The 26,272-nt window shown below is 38.0% G+C and overlaps 1 protein-coding gene across 1 annotated transcript in view; it reads left to right on the top strand.

Moving 5' to 3' along the window:
• The window catches only part of trpv4 (transient receptor potential cation channel, subfamily V, member 4), a 79,341-nt gene that overhangs the window by 26,524 nt on the left and 26,545 nt on the right, over window positions 1-26,272 (top strand). Inside the window, exon 4 of the mRNA XM_069932731.1 lies at window positions 7,823-7,963. Within this exon, the coding sequence (XP_069788832.1) occupies window positions 7,823-7,963 (141 nt within the window). The remainder of the gene's footprint in view (window positions 1-7,822; window positions 7,964-26,272) is intronic.

Here is a 26,272-nt window from a genome sequence, read left to right as displayed (position 1 = left end):
TTCTTCCAGGCATGTTATATTACACTCCTGACCTATGCCTGGCAGATGGTTGAAAGGAGTTGGGGTATTAAGAGGTGACTTACTTTTGCAGGATATTTATCCACTTACCTGGTCTTGTATTTATGAGGCTTGGCCAGTTGGCTTAAGGCAATGGCAAACCCTAGCATGATGATGGTGGGGAAATCACTGATGTTAATGCCACTGAGTGTCAAGAATAGGTGTTTAGATTCTCTCTTGTTGGACTGGTTAGAGCTTGTTACATGTCCACAATCAGCTCATGATTGAATGTTATCTGGGTTTAGTTGGCTACAAGCATTTTCTGCTGAGGATTTGCAAATAGAATGAAACATTGTGCAATGGGTGAACATTGTGGAACTGACCCGATGGGCCAAGTGGCCTACTTCTGTTCCTTTATCTTGTGATCTTGTGAACATTTCACATCTGACCTAATGATGGGGCAGCTTGTGATCATCCCTGCTCAGTGGCCAGGGATGAAGTGCTCTGTGCCAGAAATCTACTTCTCTTGGATTTCCTGTGTCACCTGCCAAGTCCAGAGAAAAGTGCAAAAGGTCTGTATTTATGAGGTGCCTTTCACAATTTCAGGACTTGACAACTAATGAAGGGCTGTCTTTGTGGGAGATCAGAAGGCATTATAATGGTCCCACAATCTGCAATGTGAGAATGATCAGATATTGGATGATGTTGATGGAGGGATAAAGGTGAATCAGTTGATAAAATCTATTTGACAAGCATATCAGTGAATCTCTTCACATCATATGGATCAGAGGGCAAGGAGACATAACTGTACCCAAGGCTGGAGTGAGCACACTTGTGAATTTCCTGACTGTTTCTTGTTTAAACTACTTGGTCAGGACATGAGCTCATTTGACCAGATTATTCTTAAAAAGAGGAAAACCAACAAGCCACAATCAGACACCAGAGTCTGTCACCAATAGGTCAGGTAACTCCTCATTCAGGTTTAAAAATATCAACAATATTCCTCAGGTCATTAATGTTGACCATTTTCAATATTTTGACAAAGAGAATGTTTTTGGGAACTATTAAAATTTACATATTAATAAAAATATCTAAAATATGCTGTTATATACAAAAATAATCATATGTTCCTAAAAAAATATATTTTCAATATTATTTTCTTTGGATCAAAAATTAAACAAAAGGTGAAAAAGTTAATGCAAAGGTGGGTATTACTAGCACATTTACCTGAACACACCCAGTGCGCATTCCCTGAAGATAGAATTCGTAAATCAGATCTAACTTAACTATGGTCTCTTTATTTTATCTTCAGTGGTAGTTCTCCTAACTGAAGAAGTGGTGCTCTCTTTGACTAATTTCCACCAACTAAAGGGATGAATTTGCCTTTCCAAAATTGGACTAGATTTTTAATCTTTCACTCGCCCAGAATTCACATGGATTTTGTAAAGGATGATGATGTGATGTCAAAAGAATAACAGAAAGAGTTTGATGTATATACCGCCTTTGAAAATCTCAGAATATCCCCAAGTCCCCAAAGTCTCTTGAAGCCAAATGAAGTACTTGTGATGTGTTGCCACTGCTTTAAGTGTAGGGAATGCAGCAACTAATTTGTGCACAACAGGGACCCACAAGCAGCAGTGTAATCGTCACCAGATTCCTGTTTTCACAGAGGAATAAATATTGGCTGCAACAATGGGGAGTAGGGTGGCATAGTTTGCACAGCAGTTAGTGCCAAACCATTATAATGCCAATGACGCAGGTTCAAATCTAGCAGGTTTCCTCCGGGTGCTCTGACTTCCTTTCACTGTTCAAAACATATGGGGGTTGTAGATTAATTGGGGTAATTGGGCAGCATGAGCATGTAGGCAGGAGGTGCCTGTTACCATGCTGTATGTTTTAAAAAAAAAACTCTTCCCTGCTCCACATCAAAATAGGTGAAGTTAACTAGGACCCTGGTTTACCACCTCATCTGATGAAGACATTTCTCACATTTCTGTCAGTGCTGCATTGAAGCATTGACTTCCATTAAGTGCTCCAGTTTCTGGTATATCTTAACAATTACTTCGTAACTCGTTGAGCTACTATAGACACTGCAGTTGTGTTGGATAGGATAGGTCAAAGGCCACATGCTGGCTGTCATTGCAATATATATATGGGTGTTGAGCCCTTTCGTACCTTATTCTGAATCAATTGGATTAATACATCAACTGAAAGGTTTGTTTGGTCACTAGAACCATAAAATACTACATCACAGAAAACAGGCCATTTGGCCCTTCTAATCTGCTAAAACATCATTCCACAGTCCCACTGACCTGCACCCATTCTCTAACCCTCCAGTCCTCTCCCATCCATGTATTGATCCAATTTATTCTTAACACTTAAGAGTGAGCCCACATTTACCACGTCAGTTGGCAGCTCATTCCACACTCCTACCACTCTCTGAGTGAAGAATTTCCCCCTAATGTTCCCCCTAAACCTTTCCCCTTTCACCCTAAAGCCATGTCCTCATATTCATCTCTCCTAATCTAAGAGAAAAGAGCCTACTTGCATTTACTCTGTCTATACCCCTCATAAATTTGTAAACCTCTATCAAATCTCCCCTCATTTTTCTACTTTCCAAGGATTAAAGTCCTAATCTGTTTAATCTTTCCCTGTAACTCAACTCCTGAAGACCCGACAACATCCTAGTAAATCATCTCTGCACTCTTTCAATCTTACTGATATCCTTCTTTTAGTTTGGTGACCAGAACTGCGCACAATAGTCCAATTTGGCCTCATCAATATCTTGTATAACTTCATTAGAACATCCCAACTCCTGTATTGAAGTTTGGAATTTTCTACAAGGATGTGGTGAACAGAATCCATCCCCTTCTCTCAGAAAACTTTGAAGGCATGTGCCAAAGCTCTTGGAGTGCAGTTTGGAGGAAAGGATGGAATTAAACCATGATCCAGATTGCTGGAGTCTCTTGGCTTTGACCTTCTGTGTAAAAACTGGAGGGCTCCAGTACAGATGCATGGATTGAGCACGATCGACCGAGATAACTTGATGTATACGTGGTACCTATTTTACTTTTGCAGATTATGACTGTGGTAGATCAATTCAAACCCTATACCACATAACCGTACTTTGATCTCTCTATAAATTGAACAGTAACATTTGAACATAGAACACTGTAATACTGAACATAGAATACACAAAAAAAGGCCCTTTGGCCTCTTATGCCTGAACATGATACATATCCCTCCATCTCTGCACATTCTAGTGTCTGTCTAAAGCCTCGTAAATACTACTGTAATATCTCCTTCCACCCCTACTCCTGGCAGCCTTTTCCAGGCACCTACTGCTCCCTTTTAAAAAAAAACTTGCCCCTCGCATCTCCTTTAAACTTTTACTCCCTCATCTGAAATGTGTGCTCTCTTGTACTTGATGTTTTACCAGAGAAACGTTCTGACTGTCTATTCCATCTATGCGGTTATAATTGTGTCTTCTTCTTCTTTGTCTTGGCTTCGCGGACGAAGATTTATGGAGGGGGTAAATGTCCACGTCAGCTGCAGGCTCGTTTGTGGCTGACAAGTCCGATGCGGGACAGGCAGACACGGTTGCAGTGGTTGCAGGGGAAAATTGGTTGGTTGGGTGTTGGGTTTTTCTTCCTTTGCCTTTTATCAGTGAGGTGGGCTCTGCGGTCTTCTTCAAAGGAGGTTGCTGCCCGCCGAACTGTGAGGCGCTAAGATGTAAACTTTTATTAAATCTCCACTCAGCCTCCAACACTCCGGAGAAAGCAAACCCAGGTTTGTCCAACCTCTCCCTACACCTCATGCCCTCTAAACCAGAAAACACCCTGGTAAATCTCTTCTCTACCATTTTCAAAGCCTCCAGACCCTTCCTGAAATGGGCCAACCAGAATAACAGACAATACAGCCAAAGCAAAGACTTGTTATTACAGAGAAAGACTCCCTGTCCTCAATAGCAACAGGCCCATTAACTAACTTTAAACTTTTAGAGTTGCTGCAGAGAGAAATCTGGGCCAATGCGCTGGTTTGGTGAGAATTGTACACTGCTTATAATCTTGTTTGGAGGATGTTCAAACCTCTGCTGAGTTCAAAGGCACAACATAAATAGATATAATAACAAATCCCATAAGAGCTGGGCTACATTTCTGCAATTGTAGGAACCCTCTTTAAAAGTACTTGGGCATCACTTCTGAAGAACATATTTATTTGAGCATGTATTCATTTTAAAGTTAGAAGCAATCAATACACTTGTTTTAGGTGGAACCTTTTTTGGTGTGGGGGAAGTTGAACATGAGTGAAAGATTCTCCACTGAAGTGTGATAGGGGCTGTACAGAGCTATTGCAATTGCAGCATGGTTGTGTGTGACATGGCAACCCGAGACAGCGGCTTTCTGTTCAACTCTACCACCTACAGTTTAACGTTTCAACCATTTTAAAAACCACCAAGTTGGTGACGCTTTGTTTGCTTTCTGTGGATTCTGGTCTGTGTTTTAGTGTGATTAGTTGCATTTATTCCTATGACATACCCTATTCTTCAAAGCAACTGGATGCAGTAGGCTAGGAGGATGTTGGAACACCCTAGGGGGGAAAAAAAGACTTCATAAATCAAAGTATTGAATTTCGGAGTTGAGATGTTATAGTGAAGTCGTATTAGACCTTGGAGAGGCCATATTTGGGGTATGGCATGCGATTTTGGTCACCTAACTACAGGAAAGATATCCATCAGTGGGTTTGAATCTGGCACTATCTGTAAGGCATTTGTACATTCTCTCCATGTCTGCATGGGTTTCCCCTAGATGCTCCGATTTGCTCCCACCTTTCAAAAACATAGTGGGGGGGGGGGGGTTTGCAGATTAATTGGGATATTTAGGCGGCATGGGTTCATTATCCAGATGGGTCTGTTACCATGCTGTATGTCTAAAATTAGAAAAATTAAATCTGATAGAGGTACACAAAAGTATGAGGGGTATATAGATAGAGTAAATGTCACTAGGCTTTTTTCCACTGAGGTTAGGTGGGATAAGAACTAGAGGACACAGGTTAAGAGTTAAAGGTGAAATGTTTAAAGGGAGTATTAAGGGTCACTTCTTCACACAGAGAGGGGAGAGTGTCGAATGAGCTGCCAGCTGAAGTAATGAATGCAGGCTTGATTTTGACATTTAAGAAAACATTTGAATAGGTACATGGATGGGAAGAGTATGGAGGGCTATGGTCCTGGTCAGTGGGACAAGGCAGAATAATAGTTCAGCACAGACTAGATGAGCCTTTCTGTGATATAGCATTCTCTGAGTTTTTTTTTTAAGTTTGAGGGGGAAAAATCTGCAGGAATATGATATGATAGATAAAGAAAAACAGTTCAGAAGATCACTCAGCCTTTTACACCCATCACTATAAAGTGTACCTTCAGTCACTAACATATATTTTAATAAATGCACATTTTAAATTCATTTTGGCTTGGCTATTTAATTTGACTGCAATTTGTCTCTTTTGAATTAACATCTTAGACTAGATTTGTGATTCCAATGACTTGTCTTAAAATTAACTTCAGTTCAGTACATAAAGTGGCCACGTTTTCTTTTTTATAGAATCGTAGAGCAACATCTAGTCCATGTTGACCATCACTCAAACATTTGGATTAAATCCAACACCAGTCCCATTTTAAAAATTCTCCTCTTATTCTCATCAACCTCCCCAAGATTCAACAAATCTCTTGTGAATGAGGAGCAATGTACAGAGGCCAATTAACCCACCAACCTTCATGTCAACCAACCTTCAATGTACAGAGGCCAATTAACCCACCAACCTTCATGTCAACCTTCATGTCAACCAACCTTGAATGAACAAAGGCCAATTAAACCACCAACCTTCATGTCAACCAACCTTCAATGTACAAAGGCCAATTAACCCACCAACCTTCATGTCAACCAACCTTCAATGTATAGAGGGCAATTAACCCACCAACCTTCATGTCAACCAACCTTCAATGTACAGAGGCCAATTAACCCACCAACCTTCATGTCAACCTTCATGTCAACCAACCATCAATGTACAAAGGCCAATTAACCCACCAACCTTCATGTCAACCAACCTTCAATGTACAAAGGCCAATTAACCCACCAACCTTCATGTCAACCAACCTTCAATGTATAGAGGGCAATTAACCCACCAACCTTCAATGTCAACCAACCTTCAATGTACAGAGGCCAATTAACCCACCAACCTTCATGTCAACCAACCTTTAATGTATAGAGGGCAATTAACCCACCAACCTTCATGTCAACCAACCTTCAATGTATAGAGGGCAATTAACCCACCAACCTTCAATGTCAACCAACCTTCAATGTACAGAGGCCAATTAACCCACCAACCTTCATGTCTTTTGAATGTGGGAGGGAACTGGAGCACCCTGAGGAAAACCGCTCTGATTGGGGGTGGGGGGGACATTGCAAACTCCACACAGACAGCGTCAGACATCAGGACTGAACTCAGGTCACTGGAATTAAGAAGCAGCAACCACTCAAGTTCCCCAGGCTCCAAGCATCTCAGTGACATTGAAAAAAATTCATATTCTAATAATTAATCAAAGGGATAGGTTTTGAGTTGAACATTCCTACATTATTTGTACATTCAGGTATAGAAACCTCCTTTGATAGATCTAAGCCATCAAGGCCAATCAATTGTGTTGTGGGACAAGGGCAAAAACCTGTGAAAATCAGGAGCTTATAGTGATGAGCGACTTTCCTATAGAAAATACTACATATCAAAGATGCTTCATTGGTTGCAAAGTACTTTGGGATGGCCTAGGTGCTACAGAAATGGATGTCTTTCCATCTCATCCAGAGAATAGTTGTAGGTAAGTGAAGAAATAGATGAGCATTGCAAAGTAACATGGAGAAAATAAAAGGAGCATTGAAAAAATATTTTCAAATTAAAAAAAAATTCTTAATTAGTAGGATACGTGGTGGAAAAGATTCCAGTCGAGCTAGAAAATAGAACAGAAATCTACAACATAGAACAGGCTCCTTGGCCCACAGTGTTGTGCTGACCTAATCTCTTAACAACTGCTCAGAATTTCCCTACTGCATAGCCCTCCATTTTTCTCAGCTCCATGCACCTATCTAATATTCACTTAAAATATCCTATTGTACCTGCCTCCGCCACCATTGCTGGTAGCACATTCCATGTACCCAACACTCTGTGTGAAGAAGATACCTATAACATCCTGCTCGTATCTACTCCCAAGCACCTTAAAACTATATCCCCCTATGTTAGTCATTTTAGACCTTGGAAAAAGCCTCTAGCCATCCACACGATCAGTGCCTCTCATCATTTTGACCACCTCTATTAAGTCACCCCTCATCCTTCATCACTCCAAGAAGTAGATCATTCACTTAACCTATCCTCATAAGGCATGCTCTCTAATCCAAGCAGCATCTATGTATCTATCCTCTGCACCCCCCTCTATAGCATCCACATCCTTCCAGTACTGAGGTAACCAGACTGAACGCAATAGTCCAAGTGGGGGTCTAACCAAAGTCTTATAAAGTTGTAACACTACCTCACGGTAATGAGATAATTGACTAAGGAAGCATCTATACACTTTCTATTGTGCGATTGATGGAGTGATAGAAGAATGGCAAGTTGATGGAGGAGGGGGGTGTGGCTAACACAAGGCAGGGTCAAGTGTGAAATCTCCAGGAATACACCCACCCAGAGTTGGTAACCCCGAAGAGAAACATCACAGACTTGTTCTAAATGATGGATTTTTTTTTTTTGTTTTGTTTCTCCTCCATCCCCGCCGCTCCCATCTCAGGTCAGACAGCACTGCACATTGCCATTGAGCGCCGGTGCAAGCACTACGTGGAGCTGCTGGTTGAAAAGGGAGCTGACGTCCATGCCCAGGCCCGAGGGAGATTCTTCCAGCCCAAGGACGAAGGCGGATACTTCTACTTTGGTAAGATGATGCCTTGTTTTTTTTTCAATATTTCAACTGTTCAATACTTTCATTCAAGTTTCTTCCACTAACTGAGTGATACATCGAGAGATATAACAATGAAACAGACCCTTTGGTGTACTCCATCTGCATCATCTCCCATTCACCTATTGTCACAAGGCTTGAGTTAACATCATGTGGGGTACTACTCTGGACAATTTACAGTGGTGAATTAACCTACAAACCCTTCCGTCTTTAGGACGTGGGAGGGAACTGGAGCACCCAGAGGAAACTCCTGAGGTTATGGGGAGAACATATATTCTCCAGAAGGGTAGCACCCTAGAGATCAGGAGTGAATCAGGTTCTTTGGCATTGTGCGGCAGTGGCTCTACTAGTTTTGCCACTGAGGTAGTCAGGTACCCACCCAGAGAATTTTAATTGAATGTTAAATTAAATGTTAAAGGACCCCTGTAAGGATTGGAGAGGAGGATGGAGCTTGTTCATTGTCCTGAAAAATATTCTAGTCACAATTCATGTTGCGGTTTAATTGGGGGAATCTCTCAAAATGCTGCTTGATCTGCAAAAAATGTTATGTTTTCATAACAATAGGTGAATGTCCTTTGGAATAATTCGCCGTGTTGGTGCTTTGAGATGTTGCTGCATGGAATATTCTGTGAACAGTTTCTTCTTTGGGTTCATGTCCTGATTACCTCGGACACAGAGCAGAAGTGCACAAAAAGGTTCATTAGTTGGGAGCATTTCCCTGTGCTGAGTGATGCAGTTTTAACCATTGAATTAAATTTTTCATTTCAGTCTTTATAAAGTGGGGGACCTGCTCTGGTGGAGTTTGAATAGGCATTGCCGAGGTTGTTAGCAGAACATTCCATGTTCGAAACCTTCTAGGTGCACTGCCATTTCCCTAGATTAAAATTCAGTATGAGCTCTCGCCTGATTTCTTTTTTTGGATTTTTAGTACTGTGGTGGTCAACCAGCATTCTAGTTTCAAAAGCTAAGATGAAAGAGCATTGGTTGATTGAGTCTGATGCTAATATATCAATCAAGTTCAACGCTGTGAAAAACACAGTTCACGAGAGGAGCTTGTAGCTGATCTCCAGATAACTGGCTCAACTTCCAATTCCCAGAGGCAAGCCTGTTTTGGGTGGACATTGCATTAAAGAAGGAGTCCCATGACTAAATAGTACACTGACACCCACTATCAAGATTGGTGGGTAAAGACTGACCGCTAGTTGTTCGATAATCAATTGCAGCAGTGGAAATACATTGCAAAGATTAGCGAGCCCTGTTATCGGAGGGTAGAGAGTAAAGATGGGGTGAAAAATTCACTTTATTACACAAGTACTCGGATGTAGCTGAGCCCTTTCTGCTGCTTTCAATGTGCTTGTGTTACTTGAAAAGTATGACATTATTTCGACAAATTAATTGAAGGAAATTACAGGATTGTCACGGGATGCTTTTATTGTGAACAGTCAGTAACCAGAACATTGGCATTTCCTGACATATTTCACCAAAAGCACTTATAATATTGGCAGAGTGCATAAGGCCAATCCTCATTGTACAAAACATCACGGTATCAGAAACCTGATGGGCTGAACTTACCGACTGCCACCTATTCCACCAATCTTATTTATTTTTAACACATGGAGCATCCTTCAAAGTTTTCAGGGTCATTGAGTGCAGTTGTTCTGTCCATGCATCTGGCTTCAGATAGAACTTATCGGGTCATTCCATGTGCCAACAGTGCAGCACGTTTACCCCTGCAGAGATCCAAAGTTGTTTCTGTTCAAAACATAATTATTCAGGAAAGATGAACATTGCTGGAAATTAATTCTGCAGAGAATTTAAAATAAATTATAGGAACTGAAAATTCAAAACTGGAGAGTTTTCTGCGCAGGATTAGGAGTGGAACAAACTAGATTATTTACTTTTAAAAAATTTAGACATACAGCACAGTAATGGGCCCTTTTGGCCCACGAGGCTGCCCTGCCCAATTGCACCCAATTGACCTACACCCAAAGTACGTTTTGAAGGGTGGGAGGAAAATGGAGCACCCAAAAGAAACCCACGCAGATACAGGCAGAACATATTAACTCTACAGACGGTGTCAGATTTGAACTTGGGTCGCTGGCTCTGTAACAGTATTGCGCTAACCTCTACTCTAACCATGCCACCGTTTATTAGAAAGTGTAAAAAAAAATCAATGCAGGATGGAATTTGAATCAATCAGTGGTAGAACTAAGAAATAAGAGGGACTGGCAACACAGCTAGGAATGCTTTAAATATTATGTTGAATTAGTCCAGTGGAACAATTGACCAATACATCAGACAAGGAGTCCATGAAGGAGCTCTCCAATTATCCCACTCTTTCAGTCTTGCTGTAGTCCAGCAAAGTTTCTTTTATTTCTCCAAGGAATAAATGCCAGATCTTTTTTTTTAAACTTTATTTAAGATTTTATAACATGAATAAAATAAAGGGTTACATTTAAAAAGAATAAAAGTAAGATAATAAAATTACAGTACCACATTGGTAAACTAAATAAACTAAACCCCCCCAATAATTATTACACAACATTAATAACCAAACTTAAAATTAGTCTAACCCCCCCAAAATAAAGAGTGAAGAGTTAATAAAGTGAACAATATTATATATAAGAAAAAAAAGCCCACTTACAAAAAAAGATAAAACATAACAAGTAAAGATACTAACAAAAAAAAGTTATCAATATTAAAATATCACACTTAAAAACATATTTAAAGCAAACTTAAATGCATATATTTAACAAATGGAGTCCACTTTAACCTATAAAAAGACATCCTATCCTGAATTGAAAAAGATTTCCTTTCCATGATCAAACAGGATTTCATCTCCAAATGCTACCTATTTAAAGTTGATATATTTCTGTCTTTCCAAGTAAGTGCTATACATTTCTTGGCCACAGCTAAAGCTAAATAGATAAAGGAAATCTGATAATCCTTTAAACCTAAATCAATTAGTGATTGCATATTTCCTAATAAAAATATATCAGGATCTAATACAAGACAGATATTATATAAACTATGAAGTATAGATTGAATACCTTTCCAAAACTGTTGCAATCGATCACAAAGCCAGACAGTGTGTAAAAAAAGTATTAGCCGTCTGGTCACAACAAAAACAGCAATCCGACTTACTAAGACCAAACTTTTTTAGTTTCTCCAGTGTTAAATATAACTGATGTATAAAATTATAATTAATCATCGCTAATCTAGCATTAATCAATTTCCGAATACTATTCTGGCAAATTTCCATCCAGGCTTCTTCAGCTATTGTAAAACCTAAATCTTTTTCCCATTTCAACTTATCTTTATCCCAATCTTTTTTACTTTCAGTTTCTTGTAAAATACAATACAAATCAGATATATATCCCTTTTTTGGTATTGAAAGTACATATTCCTCAAAATTAGAATCAGGCAGTAAGATCATATGACGACCACATATCTGTTTTACAAAAGATCTTAATTGATAATACACAAATACAGAATTTCCACTAATACCAAATTTCCTTTGTAATTCATCAAAGGAACAAAAACATCCCTCAGAAAAACAATCAGATGTTTTTTATTCCCTTCCTTTCCCATTGTTTCAAGGTGATATTGGAGACTGTAAAAGGAACAAGTTGATTATTATATAATGGCAATCGTCCAGACCATTTATTTTTGAGCCCCAATTTGTTAAGTTTACTTGTCCATAGATTCAATAAATGCTTCAATATTGGTACATCATAAGTTCGTAATAAATTTTTATTCCATCGAAACAAAAACTCATAAGGAAATTTTTCTAAAATAACCGCCATTTCTACCTTTGCCCAACTGGGCGGATCATCCATATTCATTAATGCACTAAGAAATTTAAATTGAGCTGCTTCATAATAATGCTGAAAATTCGGTAATCTTAAACCTCCAAATTGGAAATCCCACATCAACTTTCTCATCGCTACCCTCGGAAATTTTCCCTTCCATAAGAAGTCTCTAATTGCTTTATATAAGTCCTTAAAAAAACTTTTGTTTAAAAAATAAGGAATTGATTGAAACAAATATTGTATTCGAGGAAAGATATTCATTTTTATAGTATTAATCCTCCCTAATAAACCCAAAGGTAAATCCTTCCACCTAATCAGATCTAATTTAATCCTTTTTATTAAAGGGGGATAATTAATTGAATATAAATCTTGAAATTCCGTATTAACATTAATTCCTAAATATTTAATATGTGTAGTCCACTTCAAATTGGTAATGCTTTTATATATTGAATAATCATCTTTACAAATTGATAGAATTTTACTTTTGGCCCAATTTACTTTATAACCAGATAATTGACCATAATTTTCTAAACATTCTTGAATTGCTGGTAAAGAAATACCCAGATCCACCAAATATAATGAAACATCATCAGCAAATAAATTAATCGTATATTCCTCATTCAAAACTCTCATACCTTTAACATTTTCGTTTTGGCATATTAATTGTGCCAAAGGTTCAATAACTATAGCGAATAAATCAGGCAACAATGGGCATCCTTGTCTAGTAGACCTTGTTAAATTAAAAGATTCTGAAATCTGCCCATTGATAGCAATTCTAGCCTTTGGACTATTATATAAAGCCTTTATCAATCCAATAAATGAAGAACCAAAACAAAATTTCTCAAGTACTTTAAACAAAAACTTCCATTCTACTCTATCAAAAGCCTTCTCTGCATCCAGTGAAACCACTATTGGATAATTCATCTGAGATTTAGATTTGTTTATCAAAGTTATTAAACGCAAAATGTTATCTGACGCATATCTATTTTTTATAAATCCCGTTTGGTCACTATGTATTATTTTAGGCAAATATTGAGCTAATCGATTAGCCATAACTTTAGCTACAATTTTATAATCTACATTTAACAGTGATATTGGTCTGTAAGAAGAAACCTGTAAAGGATCTTAATTTTTTTTGGTATAACTGTAATTATTGCATTAGAGTAAGACTCAGGTAATTGAAAAGTATTATAAATTTGTTGTAATACATATTAAAAATAGGAGATATATCAGCATAAAAAGTTTTATAAAACTCTATAGAAAACCCATCTTCACCAGGTGCCTTTCCATTTGGCATATCTCTTATCGCCATTTCTATTTCATTTTCTGTAAAGGATTTATCTAACTCTTGTCTGTCTTCTTGATTCAATTGTGGCAATTTAATATTTAAAAAAAAAGAATCTATAACATCTTCAGTTACATCTTTACATTCTGAGGTATATATTTTTTTAATAGAAATTTAAAAATTCCTCATTAATTTCCTTTTGGCTAAAAGTAATACCTGATTTCTTTCTAATTGCTGGTATAATCCTAGATAATTGTTCCTTCTTTAACTGCCATGACAAAACTTTATGAGCTTTCTCACCCCATTCATAAAACTTATGTTTAGTTCGGTTCATTAAACATTCAAACCAATAAGTTTGTAATTCATTATATTTAAATTTTAAATTAGTTAACCGATTCTTTTGCATTTCAGTAGCACTTTTTTGAAATTCTTTTTCAGTAGCAGTTATCTTTTTCTCTAAATCTTCAATCTCTTTAATTCTCTCTCTCTTTACTTTAGAAGCATAACTGATAATTTGACCTCGTAAAAAAGCTTTCATTGCATCCCTTAAAACAAAATAACTAGAAACAGAATTAATATTATTACTAATAAAAACTTCAACTTGTTGTTTTAAATAACTAATAAATTCTGGTTTTTGTAATAACATAGTATTAAATCTCCATCTTGGAGCTCTCTGAACATCTTGTGAACTCTGATATTCTAATAATAATAAAGAATGGTCCAAAACCAGTCTTGCCTTATAATCCACCGATATAACCCTATCCTGCAAATGTGTTGAAATTAAAAAATAATCAATTCTAGAAAAAGAATTATGGCACGAAGAATAAAAAGAAAAATCTTTCTCTGTAGGATTAAATCTTCGCCAAATATCAACTAAATTCAAATCTGACATCATATTAGTTACTTGAACTGCCATCTTAGATTTCTTAATTACTCTTGGATACTTGTCCAATAAAGGCTCCAATACCACGTTTAAATCTCCCCCAAATCATCACATTAGAGTTTGATTGTCCAAGTAATAAAGACATATCCACAACAAAAGCTGTATCCTCAACATTCGGAGCATAAACATCAAGCAAAGTCCAAGCTTCATTAAAGATTGTACAGTTCAATTTTAATAATCTTCCACCATTTTTCTCTTCATTCTGTAACTGAAATGGTAAATTCTTGTGCACCAAAATTGCCACTCCTTTTGCCTTTGAATAAAATGAAGAATAAAAAACTTGTCCAACCCATTCACGTTTGAGTTTCAAATGTTCCTTATCTGTTAAATGAGTTTCCTGCAAAAAAGCCACATCAACTTTTAATTTTTTTAAGTAAGCAAGTACTTTCTTACGCTTAATAGGATTATTTAAACCCTGGACATTAAAAGAAGCAAACTTCAATTTAGACATTCCTTATAACAACTCAACAACAAAAAAAGAAGAAAGAAAATAAAAGAGAAAAAAAAGAAACCCCCCCAAAAAAAAGAGAAAAAAAAGGAAAAATCCCTCCCCTTATTCCCTCTTAAAACTACAATCAAAAACAAAAAAAAAGAAAAGAAAAAAAATATTTATTTAAAAAAAAGTAATCAAAAAAAACTTCACTCCTTAATCCAAAAATTAAGGAAAAAAAAAACAGGCAAGAGGTCACTACCTCCTCCTGTTTAAACCGCACAATGCGGTAACTCCCACAAAATACTGGGTGTGAGATAACTCACATGTAGCTGATGACTTCTGGAAAATAATGCCCACCCAGTTCCCTCTCCCAACTCCCATTTCATATTAAACTATCATCATTATCTGAAATCTTCTCGAAAAAAAAGTAAAAGATTTATTTTTTTTTAATCAACTTTGCCACTTCGACCACCATTGCTTCCATTTCTTCTTGAAATCTGATTCCCATCTTGTATCTCCACTCTCTTTGGAGACCGTGGAGGACTACGTCGTTCCTGAAATTGCGTAATCGGTAAAGATTGAGCAAAGTCCATAGCTTCTTTAGGATTATCAAAAAACTTTGGCTGATATCCATCCTGAAAAATCTTCAATACCGCAGGATACCTAAATGTTGCCTTATATCCTTTTTTCCACAACAACTCTTTCACGGAATTAAATTCACGTCATTGAAACATAATTTCTTGACACAGATCCGGATAAAATAAAACACGATTGTTCTGAACCATCAAAGGAGATCTATTTTGTTGTGCATTTCTAATAGTCACATGTAAAATTGTCTCTCTATCACAGTAGTTTAAACAACAGACCAGAACAGGTCTTGGATTCTGTCCTGAAAAAGGTTTCCTTCTCAAAGCTCTATGAGCACGTTCCAATATTAGACCTTCGGGGAACTTGTCTTGTCCTAACACTCGTGGAATCCATTCAGTAAAAAATTTTCTTGGATCTGGCCCTTCTATGTTTTCTGGCAAACCAACAATTTTTACGTTGTTCCGTCTAGATTGATTCTCCAAATAATCAACCATTTTTGCTAAATTTTCATTCTGAATCTGCAATGTTTCAATTGTTTTGTTTACATCTTGCAATTGATCTTGTACGTCAACTAAACCTTGATCACACATATCAAGTCTTTCATTAGTTTAAAGTTTAAAAGCTCCATAGTCAGCCATCTGTTGAGTGTTAATATCCACCAATGTATTAAGCTTGGAATAGACCTGAGTCATAGAATTACCTAGCTGTTTCATTGAAGAATATAACTTAAATTCAAGATTCTTGATAAGCATATCAGCAAAGGTAGATTCAGACATAGTAGGATCCTGCTGTTTCTGAGAGACCAAAGGATCTTTTGTCCCTTCCCTTGGTTTAGCAGCCTTTCTTGCAGTATGGCTCCGTGTAGAAACCCCTGCCACAGCCCCCTCAGCAATATCAGGAGGCTGATATTCAGGGTTATCTTTAATCCATATCTCATCAAAAGCCTTCATTATATCTAAACCTGGGGAAACCGTCATAACTGGTGGTGCATTTCGCAGTGCCACCGCTATATCAATTGGAGGTCGGCTCTTTAACTCTCCAGCTGGTGGCGTCCCAGCTGATTCAGCTGTCAAACTCCCAGTGACAGCACTCATAGCGGGCGTTGTTTGAAATACACGCGCCCGGCCAGCCCTTTGTTCCAAAGTCTGCCGGGCGTCATCTTTAAAGAGCCCTACCGGTACAGAACGAAGTTCCAATGCCGAATCCTGCGCTTCTTCTCCTGGATCCATTCCACGCTGAGTCCTGGCTTCTTGTAAACAGGTAGGCTCAGATAATTTCGGGAAATGTAATTTTTTAACAATCTGTTGGCGTTTTCTTTTACTTTTTTTTAGCAAATGTACCATTAGATATTAATTCAGCACCTCTTACTATTTATAAACTTTTTAAAGAATTTTAATGGGCACATAAACAAAACAATAACTCAGAGTCAAGAGAGGACTGGAAGGCACGTCTGTTCCTTACGCCATCTTGCCACGCCCCCCCAATAAATGCCAGATCATAATAACTTCTTGCCTAAAGATCATTCCTTTGCCTCATTACACTTGTGGCCTTTTTTCTATTTGTCTTCATTTGTGCCTCCTGGAAGAGCCATCGACTTTTTTTTAAAAAGCTTTTTTTTATAATTAATCCACCACCTCCTCCATTATTAAAACATTAACAAACGTCTCTAGTAAATACGTGCAAAATACTCATCGAGTATTAGCCTCAAAGACAATTTATTTTTTGGGCTTTAATAAGACCCACCCTTACATTAGCCACCTTTTTACAATTTATGTGTTAACAAAGTGCTTCTAATTTTCCTTTTATATTAACCACTATTCTTATAAGCTCGTTTTAATACATGACCTGCTGTATAAAGATACTTCCCAGCCATAGAGTTTAAAGTTATTATTGCAATTGATAAAGAAATGTTTTGGATGCCACTTCACAGTGAAAAAGGAAAGAATTTCACTGTTTTAATTTTTTTCACTTCTATCCAAAACATGGGGTTGGTAGGTTAGTTGGGTGGAATTGGGCAAAAGGGCCTTCATCTGTGCTGTATCATTAAAATTACAGTTAAAAAGTTCTTTATGGCAGTGAAAATGTTAGATATTATGAAGTGAGGTAACTCAAAAAGATTCAGATGTACAGAGAGATTGGGATGGAAAACTGAAGGGAATTGAGGCCAGGTAAGTTACCAGGCTCATGGTATCCACTGAAGACAATAAGAAATGCTTGAAAAAATAATATAGGCATTGCCTGTGGTATAGGCAGTACCCAGGTTATGGATGAGTTCCATTACCTGGGTCTATCTGTAAGCCAAATTTGTACTTAAGGCGGAACAGGTACTTACAGTTCTTATTGAGGGTTCGTGAGGTACCAAAATGTGCATGTGCGAATTGGGGAACAGCCCGTTCACAAGTATGAGTTGTTTGTAACCCAGATGCTCATAACCTAGGGACTGCCTATATTTTAAATATTGAAGGTTTGGAGCTTGGAAACATCATTGAGGGTTACAAAAGTAACAATATGAACCAGTGAGTTAAATGCATTGACCTAGAAATACATTCTCACAAATCTGAAAAGAAACATCACTGAGCATTGAAGATGGTTTATCCAAGAATGCAACAAAAATTCTGGTTCTCTTGGCACTGACAGTCAGTTTGTCCTGAACTTTTGTTAGGATTTTCATTAACGTTAAAAAAACTGACCACAGTTAGTTATTACCAAAGGGCCCACAATGCAATTTTGGATGATTCCATGTTCTGGAACCAAATAAAAAGTAAGGATTTTTTTTTTAGACTGTTTATAATTACCTTTTATCTGATGAAATGAGCAGTTGGAAAAGAATAAACCATTGAGACAGAGATAGATTTTGACGCAGTGAGTCAAATCAAGTTGTTTGTAATCATTAGAAATGGTAGTCAGAGTGGAATTACATGAAAATGAAAATAGATAGATTTGGAAACATCCTAACAGCAGGTTCCCATTTGTTAACCAACTCCCTCTCTGATGGGCCACAAACCATCATTCTTCTCCTCCCCAAAATGCTGGAGTGTTTCTAAACTCCTCATTGCTTTCAACAACACCCCACCCTTTGCTCCTGACCAATTCTAATTTGAATCAAACATTTTTAAACCAAGAAACAAGCAGTCCAAAGTATACATTTGCCTTCCAACCAGTCAAATAATGTGGGCTGGTAAGTAGCCATGATGATTCAACCAGATCTTTTGATAAATGTCTCACACAGAGGAACCCATACCTTAGACAGGATGTTTTACATAGCGTGAATGTATATGGAAGTAGTCTGCAATGTTTGCTATCAATATAGAGAGGTGTATTATGAAGTTTTGTTAGATGGATCTGTATGTGGTACATGGATTGCTTATTAGTTTTATTGGTACGAGGGCTAGAAGCATCTTGTTCTGAATCTGAAGATGCTTTTGTGAAGGCTTCCAGAAGTACTTTTTGAATAAGTTCTGTTTAATATAAAGACTAGAATCGGGATTAGGTCACTTGCCCCCATTCTACTCCTTATTCACGAAGATCACATCACAGCCTTGAATTTTTTATTCTCTTCCCATGATGGAAGAGAAGTTACCAATAATAACTTTTTTTCAGAAATCTGGTTGGTAGTAGGGAAGATGAAGTGGAGATGAGCATTTCTAAGTTTGCTGTTGACACAAAATTGGGTAGAAAAGTAAACTGTGTTTGGAACAAAGAGTCAGCAGGGAGATAGAGTAAGTAAGTGGGCAGATAGAGTTCACTGGTATATCGGAGGAAAAATACTAAATCAGTCTGTTTTATAAATGGTGAAAAATTGCAGCAAGTTGTTGTTCAAGGAGGCGTGGGAGTGCTTGTACATGAATCACCCAAAGTTAGCTTTCAGGTGCAGCAGGCAATCAAGAAATCAAAGATGCTGGCCTTCATTGCTGGAGGGATTGAGTTTAAGAACAGGGAGGTTCAGCTGCAACTGTGCAGGATTCAAGTGAGGCCACACCTAGAGTATTGTGTGCAATTCTGGTCTCCTTACTAGAAAAAAAATGATCTACTGACTTTGGAAGTGGAGCAAGAGATCCACCAGGCTGATTCTAGAGGTGAGGAGGTTAGCTTATGAAAGAGACTAAGTAGCCTGGTACTTCAGTCATTGGAGTTTAGAAGTAATGGGGTTGGGGGGGGAGGGGTGGGGAGAAGAGATCATATAGAAACATATTCAATTATGAAAGGACTCAATAGAAGCAGGGAGATTATTTCCACTGACTACAACTAGGGGACAAACTGTCTCTTCAAAATTTGGGGAGGAGACTCAAGTCAGTGATGAGGAGGAATTGTTTCTCCTAGAGAGTAGTGAATTTGTGGAATTCTACACCAAAGGAAATGGTTGAGACTGCCTGATTTAATGTATTTAAGAGCCAAATAGGGATTTTTCAATAATAAAGGAATTAGGGTTATGGAGAACATGTGAGTAAGTGGAGCTGAGTGTACAGCGAGATCAGCCGCGATCGCCAGATGGCAGACTATTTCTTCTGTTTCTAATGTTCTCATCTCTGTCAGGGGTTGGAGCCATGACATAGGGAACAGTTTTCTAGAACCTGGAGCGTAAAGGGACCAAAATCCAAAGCAGAATCTGTCAAAAGCACTGATTAATTTTGCCTTCATAGGGGCAAGTGACCTAATCCCGATTCTAGTCTTTATATTAAACAGAACTTATTCAAAAAGTACTTCTGGAAGCCTTCACAAAAGCATCTTCAGATTCAGAACAAGATGCTTCTAGCCCTCATACCAATAAAACTAATAAGCAATCCATGTACCAGGTAAACGGTATTCATTGTTCGCCACATGTAGCTTGCTTTTGGATTAAGATCTGGAAAATATAGCTGAATAAACTGCAGCATAAAAAAAATACTTTTGACCAAGAGTTCAATTAATATCAACACATTGAGGTATTGTGGAGTGTAATCAACTTTAACACTTCAAATTTAGTATTTTCTTTTGATTCTTGCAAACTAATTGAAATTAGTCATTTTAAGGGACTGATATGTTTACAATCATCCTGCTAACACAATCACTTCAATAAGTCAATGCACCAGATGTAGCCCGTGATAATGGAAATGAAATACAGAATCAGTGATTTTTAAAGTCATGGAGTCACACAGTGTGGAAATGCCCTTCGGCTCAACTTGCCCGTGCTGACCAAAATGTTCCACCCACACTTATCCCACCTGCCTGCGTTTGGCCCATATCCCTCGATCCATGCATCTGTCCAGTTTTTTTCAACAAGATATGGTCAGGGAGGATGTGGTGGAACTTTGCAGGGAAATTATCAAATAAAAACAGAAAATGATGAAAATACTCAGTGGCGAAAGCAGCATCTGCAGGATGAGAAACAAAGTGAAAATTTAATGTGGAAGCCCTTTCTCAGAACTGGGAAGGAGGCAAAAACAGGTTGCCAAGCTGCAGGCAAGGTGAGAAGTGGGGGTGGTTTCTGACAGGGTAAAACCAGAATGTCCAGTACTGAGGAGAGGCACTCTAAACCAGAGTAAAGGAGTTGAGGAAGATTTTAATTGAGATGTATAAGAGGTCTCAACTTATGATTCTCGGTGGTAACAAGCTGGGCAGATATTTAAATTAGTTAATAAAAAGATTAAAAGAAAGCTGAGAAAAAAATTACTTCATTCAAGTAATGGTGGGAATTTGAAAGGATGACGGAGACAGAAGCCCTTTCCGTGATTAAACGTAATAGACAGCTGTATAATCTGAGAGATTATAATTTCCTGTCCATTCTGAAGATGGGCCAAATAACCTACATCTGTGCAAATCATCGTGGTGCAACATGGAAGCTACCCCTCCAGCCCATTAAATTTCTGCTGACCATCGTCATCAGTTCTGTTCACTATGGTCATGTGTATAAATTTGTGTGTTCCCATGAAGACATTGAATGTAGGAAAACTACTTCCCCAAGGAATTTTAAGGTGTTGAACAGGCAAAATCTTCCACCATCAGAGATATTATTGACTGCAATTTATCAGGATTTTATTTTGCAGATTATTTCCATAATGCCATGTGTAGCATGAACACAGGTTGGTTTGCTATTAAGTGCTTATTAAATTAATTTAAAATTAATTGCAAATATGTCTGGTAACATAATGGTTAGGTTATGAAGCAAGCATATGCAGCACAGAACTATTGGTCCAGAGCTGTGAGTTTGAATCCCAGTGCAACAGTGAGAGAACTAAGTTTAATATGGAGTAAAAAAAAGTTGGTATGTGTAACTGTGACTATGAAATGACTGGATTATCATTCAAAAATAAATCAGGACCATGGGTGTTCTTAGAAATTTGCAGTCCTTAGCCAGGTTTGCAACGTTATTAACTCTTAACATCTTTTTTAAATATTTTATTTAAAAATGTTCCATACATGTAATTAATAAAGCATTATACAGAACAATAAATGTGAAAATTTCATTCATTACACCATGATTGTAATGCCTCTGCTTCTCTCCCTCCTTCAAGCCCTCACCACCCCCCAAAAATATATATTTAGTAATATAAAATAAGAAAGAAAAAGGTAGATGGCTTCATGGGTCTCTCGGAATATCGCTTTCCAACACACTGGACCCCAACCAAGTTTATATGATCATTTTAAGGAAGAAGGCTGGAAGAACATTTCTACATATTACCTAAAATTTACAAAAATGCGCTCCAAATTTGAAAAAAAAATATTATAACATTTATTCCTCAAATTATATGTAATTTTCTCTAAAGGGATACAGCTTTGAATTTCTGTATTCCATCTTCCCATATCTAAATGTGAATCCGATTTCCAAGTCACTGCAATTCATTTCCTTGCTACTGCTAATCCTCATTGCGTCTTCTTGAATGGCCTCATAAGCCAGTCAGTTCAGGGTCAATTAGCAATAGGCATTAAGTGCCATTTTCCCTTGCTATTTCATGAATGAATAAATTAAATGCAAACATGTATGCTAGCACAATGATTAAGTTACCAGAGGAGCAGGTAGAGATCTGAACTCACAGTGCTGTGAGCTTGAAGCCTAGTACTGGATCAATAATATGTGCTCCATTAAGGGGGCTGCATTAGTTCAGGCTGTTCCCGTTAAATACTTCATTGGAGTTTAGGGAGCACTAAAGCCCCTGGGGATTAAACAAAATGTTGCTTTCAACCTCATTTAATGCTCTTCTCCCACGTGGAGTTTTTGTGGCTTTTAATATTGAATTCTGCCAATTTAGAAGTTCATGTTCAATTTCACAGTATCAGATGACTGCATATCGATTTGTTTTACAGTTCTAGTTTATAGTCATTTGTTTTAATAATTTATTTATCGATTTTCAAACAATTTCCAGTAATCAATTGCAAATTACAGTTATCCATTATATACAAAATTTAGTTCATAGTCTTTTCATTCTGAATAGTACGAAAACCCTGAAATAAAACTCTTGAAATGAGCTTCACAACATCCCATAACTGGGAGTTGTAGTAAATTGTTTCCAGACTCATGGGAGGTACAGTTGCCCAGGAAATTCAGCTTGAAGTAAAATAGTCAAAGACTATTCATAGCAATGGCACAGGCTGTGTGGACGTGTGTCTCAGGGAATGAAAGGACTAGTGTCTTGGAAGCAAAGCTTCATTTTTTTTCCTACTTGTTTGAGTTTGGAGGTGAATGCATGTTCTGTAAACGCCAGCCCTTGGGTGTGGGTTCCTGGCTGACCTGCTCCCTCTTCACGCTGCTGGCTCAGTTACAGATTATTGCTCGTGAGTTTTATTTACCTTCTCCTGCTATGAGACTTGGTCACTTGGGAAGGGGGTGGGTCCGTTTTTAAAAAAAAACCTTGCTAGGTCTTTACCATTAGTGCACAATGTCTTCTCTTCCTTTCATTTAGCCTTTTACCTGACCAAACTTTAGCAGGTCAAATAGCAACAAAGTTTGGATCTCATCGATTTTAAATCTCTGGTTTAAAGAACAACTTAAAGGAACAGATATTTAGACGGACTGAGTTCAGAGTTATGGGTTTAAAATTGTAAAACGAGATAATTAATCAGAGATTTATCTCTCCATTGAGCAGTGAGTTATATAGAACAGACTCTTACCAGAAGCATTGGAGGCTGAACCAATTGGCACACTGAAAAGGAGTTGGCTTGTTGACCACTGGAGCTGGGATGAGAGATCATAGAGGTTATTTTGTATTTGTTGAGGGGGTGTAAATGTTGGAGCCAGGCCTAGAATTTGTAGTCAATCCACACTGGTCCTTTGATAGGTGACTAGCTGGGTCACTTCAGAAGCCAGGGTGGAGTCAACCACATGGGAGGGTGAGAAGTCGCATCTGGACCAGATGTGTAATGATGACAGACTTGCTTCTCTGGTCCATTAGTGAATGAGATGGATTTTTATGATAATCTATTGCAGATACCAGTATTTTCCCTCCAGATTTACTTCATCACTTAAGTTCTATGTCTACAGTGAGAGCGTTAATGTTTGGGAAGGTGGGTAAGCTGTTACTTAAAGTGGCTGCTTAACCCAGAGTGCTGCCAGACTGCATGAGTGTTGGACTTATGTTAGACAGTAGGGAGACAGTGTCATTCAAAGTATTATTACACAGCTCCCTGATAATCTGGGGGAATGCGATGTGATCACCATGCTAAACCACATATTGTGTTTGCTACTCTTAACATCTTTAAAATTCTGTTTCTTAGCAACTGCTTCCTGTGCTGTTAACTTAATCAGGGTTGAGATTGTGGTATTAGCTTAATGAGGTAAATAATGGATTCTTAATTTGATTCCTGGCACAGATCCAATGGGTTTCTATAATTAACTGTAAATAATTAAAGCTCTTCTCTCAGCCATCTTCACATCTGGTATGCTTTTCTGACACGGCACAGGTCCCTACATTCACCAAGGTTGAATAAACCTTGGCACAATGAGTAAGGTTACCACTACAGAAGGCCAAGGTATCCCATGCCGCTGAGCCATGCAGTATAAGAAAGGGTGCTTTGCCTCACTCAGTCTGCACCAACCTCCTTGTCCTCATTTGTGTTTTCCTCTCAATCCCATCAACTCACCCTCGAGTCAACGACTGACCTATAGACTGAGGATGATTTAGGGCCACCAGTTAATCTACGTTTTAAAGATGGGGGAAACCCACCTGGTCACAGGGAGAATCTCCCAACTCCACACAGAGATAGCACCCAAATCAGGATTGAACCCGGCACCCTGGATTTTCCACTCTACCACCTGCTTGGAATTGTGGATGATAATCTGCCTCCACCATCTGCTCTCAGGCCTCTGTGATTAGATGTAGCCAGCATCTGATACGGGCCAGTATATGTCCATCGCCACCTGCATGGGAACATGAAGGAGAAGCTCTGTGGTGTGGCACAGTGGCTCAGTGAATAGGGCATTAGTGACCTGGGTTCAATCCTGACATCTGGTACTGTCTATGTGGAGTTTGTACGTTCTTCCTGACATGATGCAAATTTTCTTCAGGTGCTCCTGATAGGTATAGATAGAGTAAATTCAAGCAGGCTTTTTTCCACTGAGGATAGGAGAGATAAAAACTTGAATACACGGGTCAAGGGTGAAAGGGGAAAGGTTTGAAAGGAACATTGGGGGAATTTATTCACACAGAGAATGGTGGGAGTGTGGAATGAACTGCTAGCTAAATTGGTAAATACAGGCTCAATTTTGACATTTAAGAAATATTTGAACAGGTACATGGGTGGGAGGGATATAGACTGGATGCAGGCTACTGGGACTATGCAGAATAATACATCAGCACAGACTAGAAGGGGTGATGGGCCTGTTTCTGTGGTGAAGCATTGTATGATTTTATGCTCCACTTTCTTTCCACATCCCACAGATGGGCAGGTTAATTGGCCACTGCAAATTTCCCTGTGTGTGTGGTAGAACCAAGAGCAGTGTGGTTTTCAAACTGCCCCCCTAAAGTCACATTCCACCTTAAGTAATCCCTATGCCATCGGTGCTCTGTGATTAGTAAGAGATTGCTTAAGGTGGTATGTGAGTGGAAAGAAAAAGGTTGAGAACCACTGTTTTAATTGTACCTAATTGACTCGTTATGCACACGGTTTCATAACTCCAAAGGAAATGGGCCAGTGACAATTTTTCTCAAGCAAAATATTTCAGCAATAATTGGGTCTAGAGCAGTGATTCTCAACTTTCCCTTCCCACTCACAAGCCACCTTAAGTAATCCCTTACTAATCACAGAGCACCGATGGCACAGGGGCGACTTAAGGTGGAATATGAGTTCAGGGGGGAGTTTGAAACCTTCTGACCTACTAATCTACCCCTCCCTCTAAACAAGGTTATCTGCATATATTGTAAATATGAATTGAATAACAGCCCCCAGACACCAGGCAGGGAATCCTCAGAGCATCAACACCATTTAAATCCTAAGATTATGATAATAATCCATGACTGGGCCCCTCATCTCATCAAATTCAGACTTTGCATCTTTAATATTATATCTAATATTTTTCCAAACTTGAATAAGACATGATACTCACTGAATATGAGTGGGTGAAACATTTTTTGTTTCGCTTCATTAAAATTGCTCGTCTGGCTATCAATGAAGCAAAAGCTAGGATTCTCTTCTGGGTTGAGGACATAGATATATCCTCTTCTCGAGAAAAAGCAAATAAAGCAATCAAAGCGCATGGTTCTAATTTAGTCTTAAAAGTTTAGAAAAAAATCTTTCGAAAGGTGTTCCAAGTTTGAACACTTCCAAAACACATGAATCAGTGAATCTTAAAAATTTTTTACACTTGTCACATAATGGATCAATATCAGGGTAAAAATGAGATAATTTAACTTTAGACATATGTATTCTATGCACCACCTTAATTGCAACAAACAAGATTTTGCACAAAATGAAGACTGATTGATCAAATTAAGAGTTGTGTCCCAATCCTGGTCCAAGAATGCTCTATTCAAATCATGCCCTCAACCATTCTTAAGCCTGGCCATTGAGGCCAATTTTTAAATCCATTAAATTATTATAAATATTTGATATTAATGGTATTTTAAAAATTTTTAAAATCTTTCCTTTTTTTCTCTTTATTATTAAGACAAATAAGTAAAGGTGGGGGGGGAAAGCAGGTTAATTACAGATAATGGATTGTATCACAGAACAACATGATCACATCAGAGAAGTATAAACTATCTTGTATTAGGAAATTTTACGTTTTATTTGTATAAATTTTGTATTTAATATT

Source organism: Narcine bancroftii, chromosome 4 (assembly GCF_036971445.1).
Source record: "Narcine bancroftii isolate sNarBan1 chromosome 4, sNarBan1.hap1, whole genome shotgun sequence".
Lineage (NCBI taxonomy): Eukaryota > Metazoa > Chordata > Chondrichthyes > Torpediniformes > Narcinidae > Narcine > Narcine bancroftii.
Note: the sequence above shows the minus strand (reverse complement) of the source record. Positions and strands in the feature narration are given on the sequence as shown.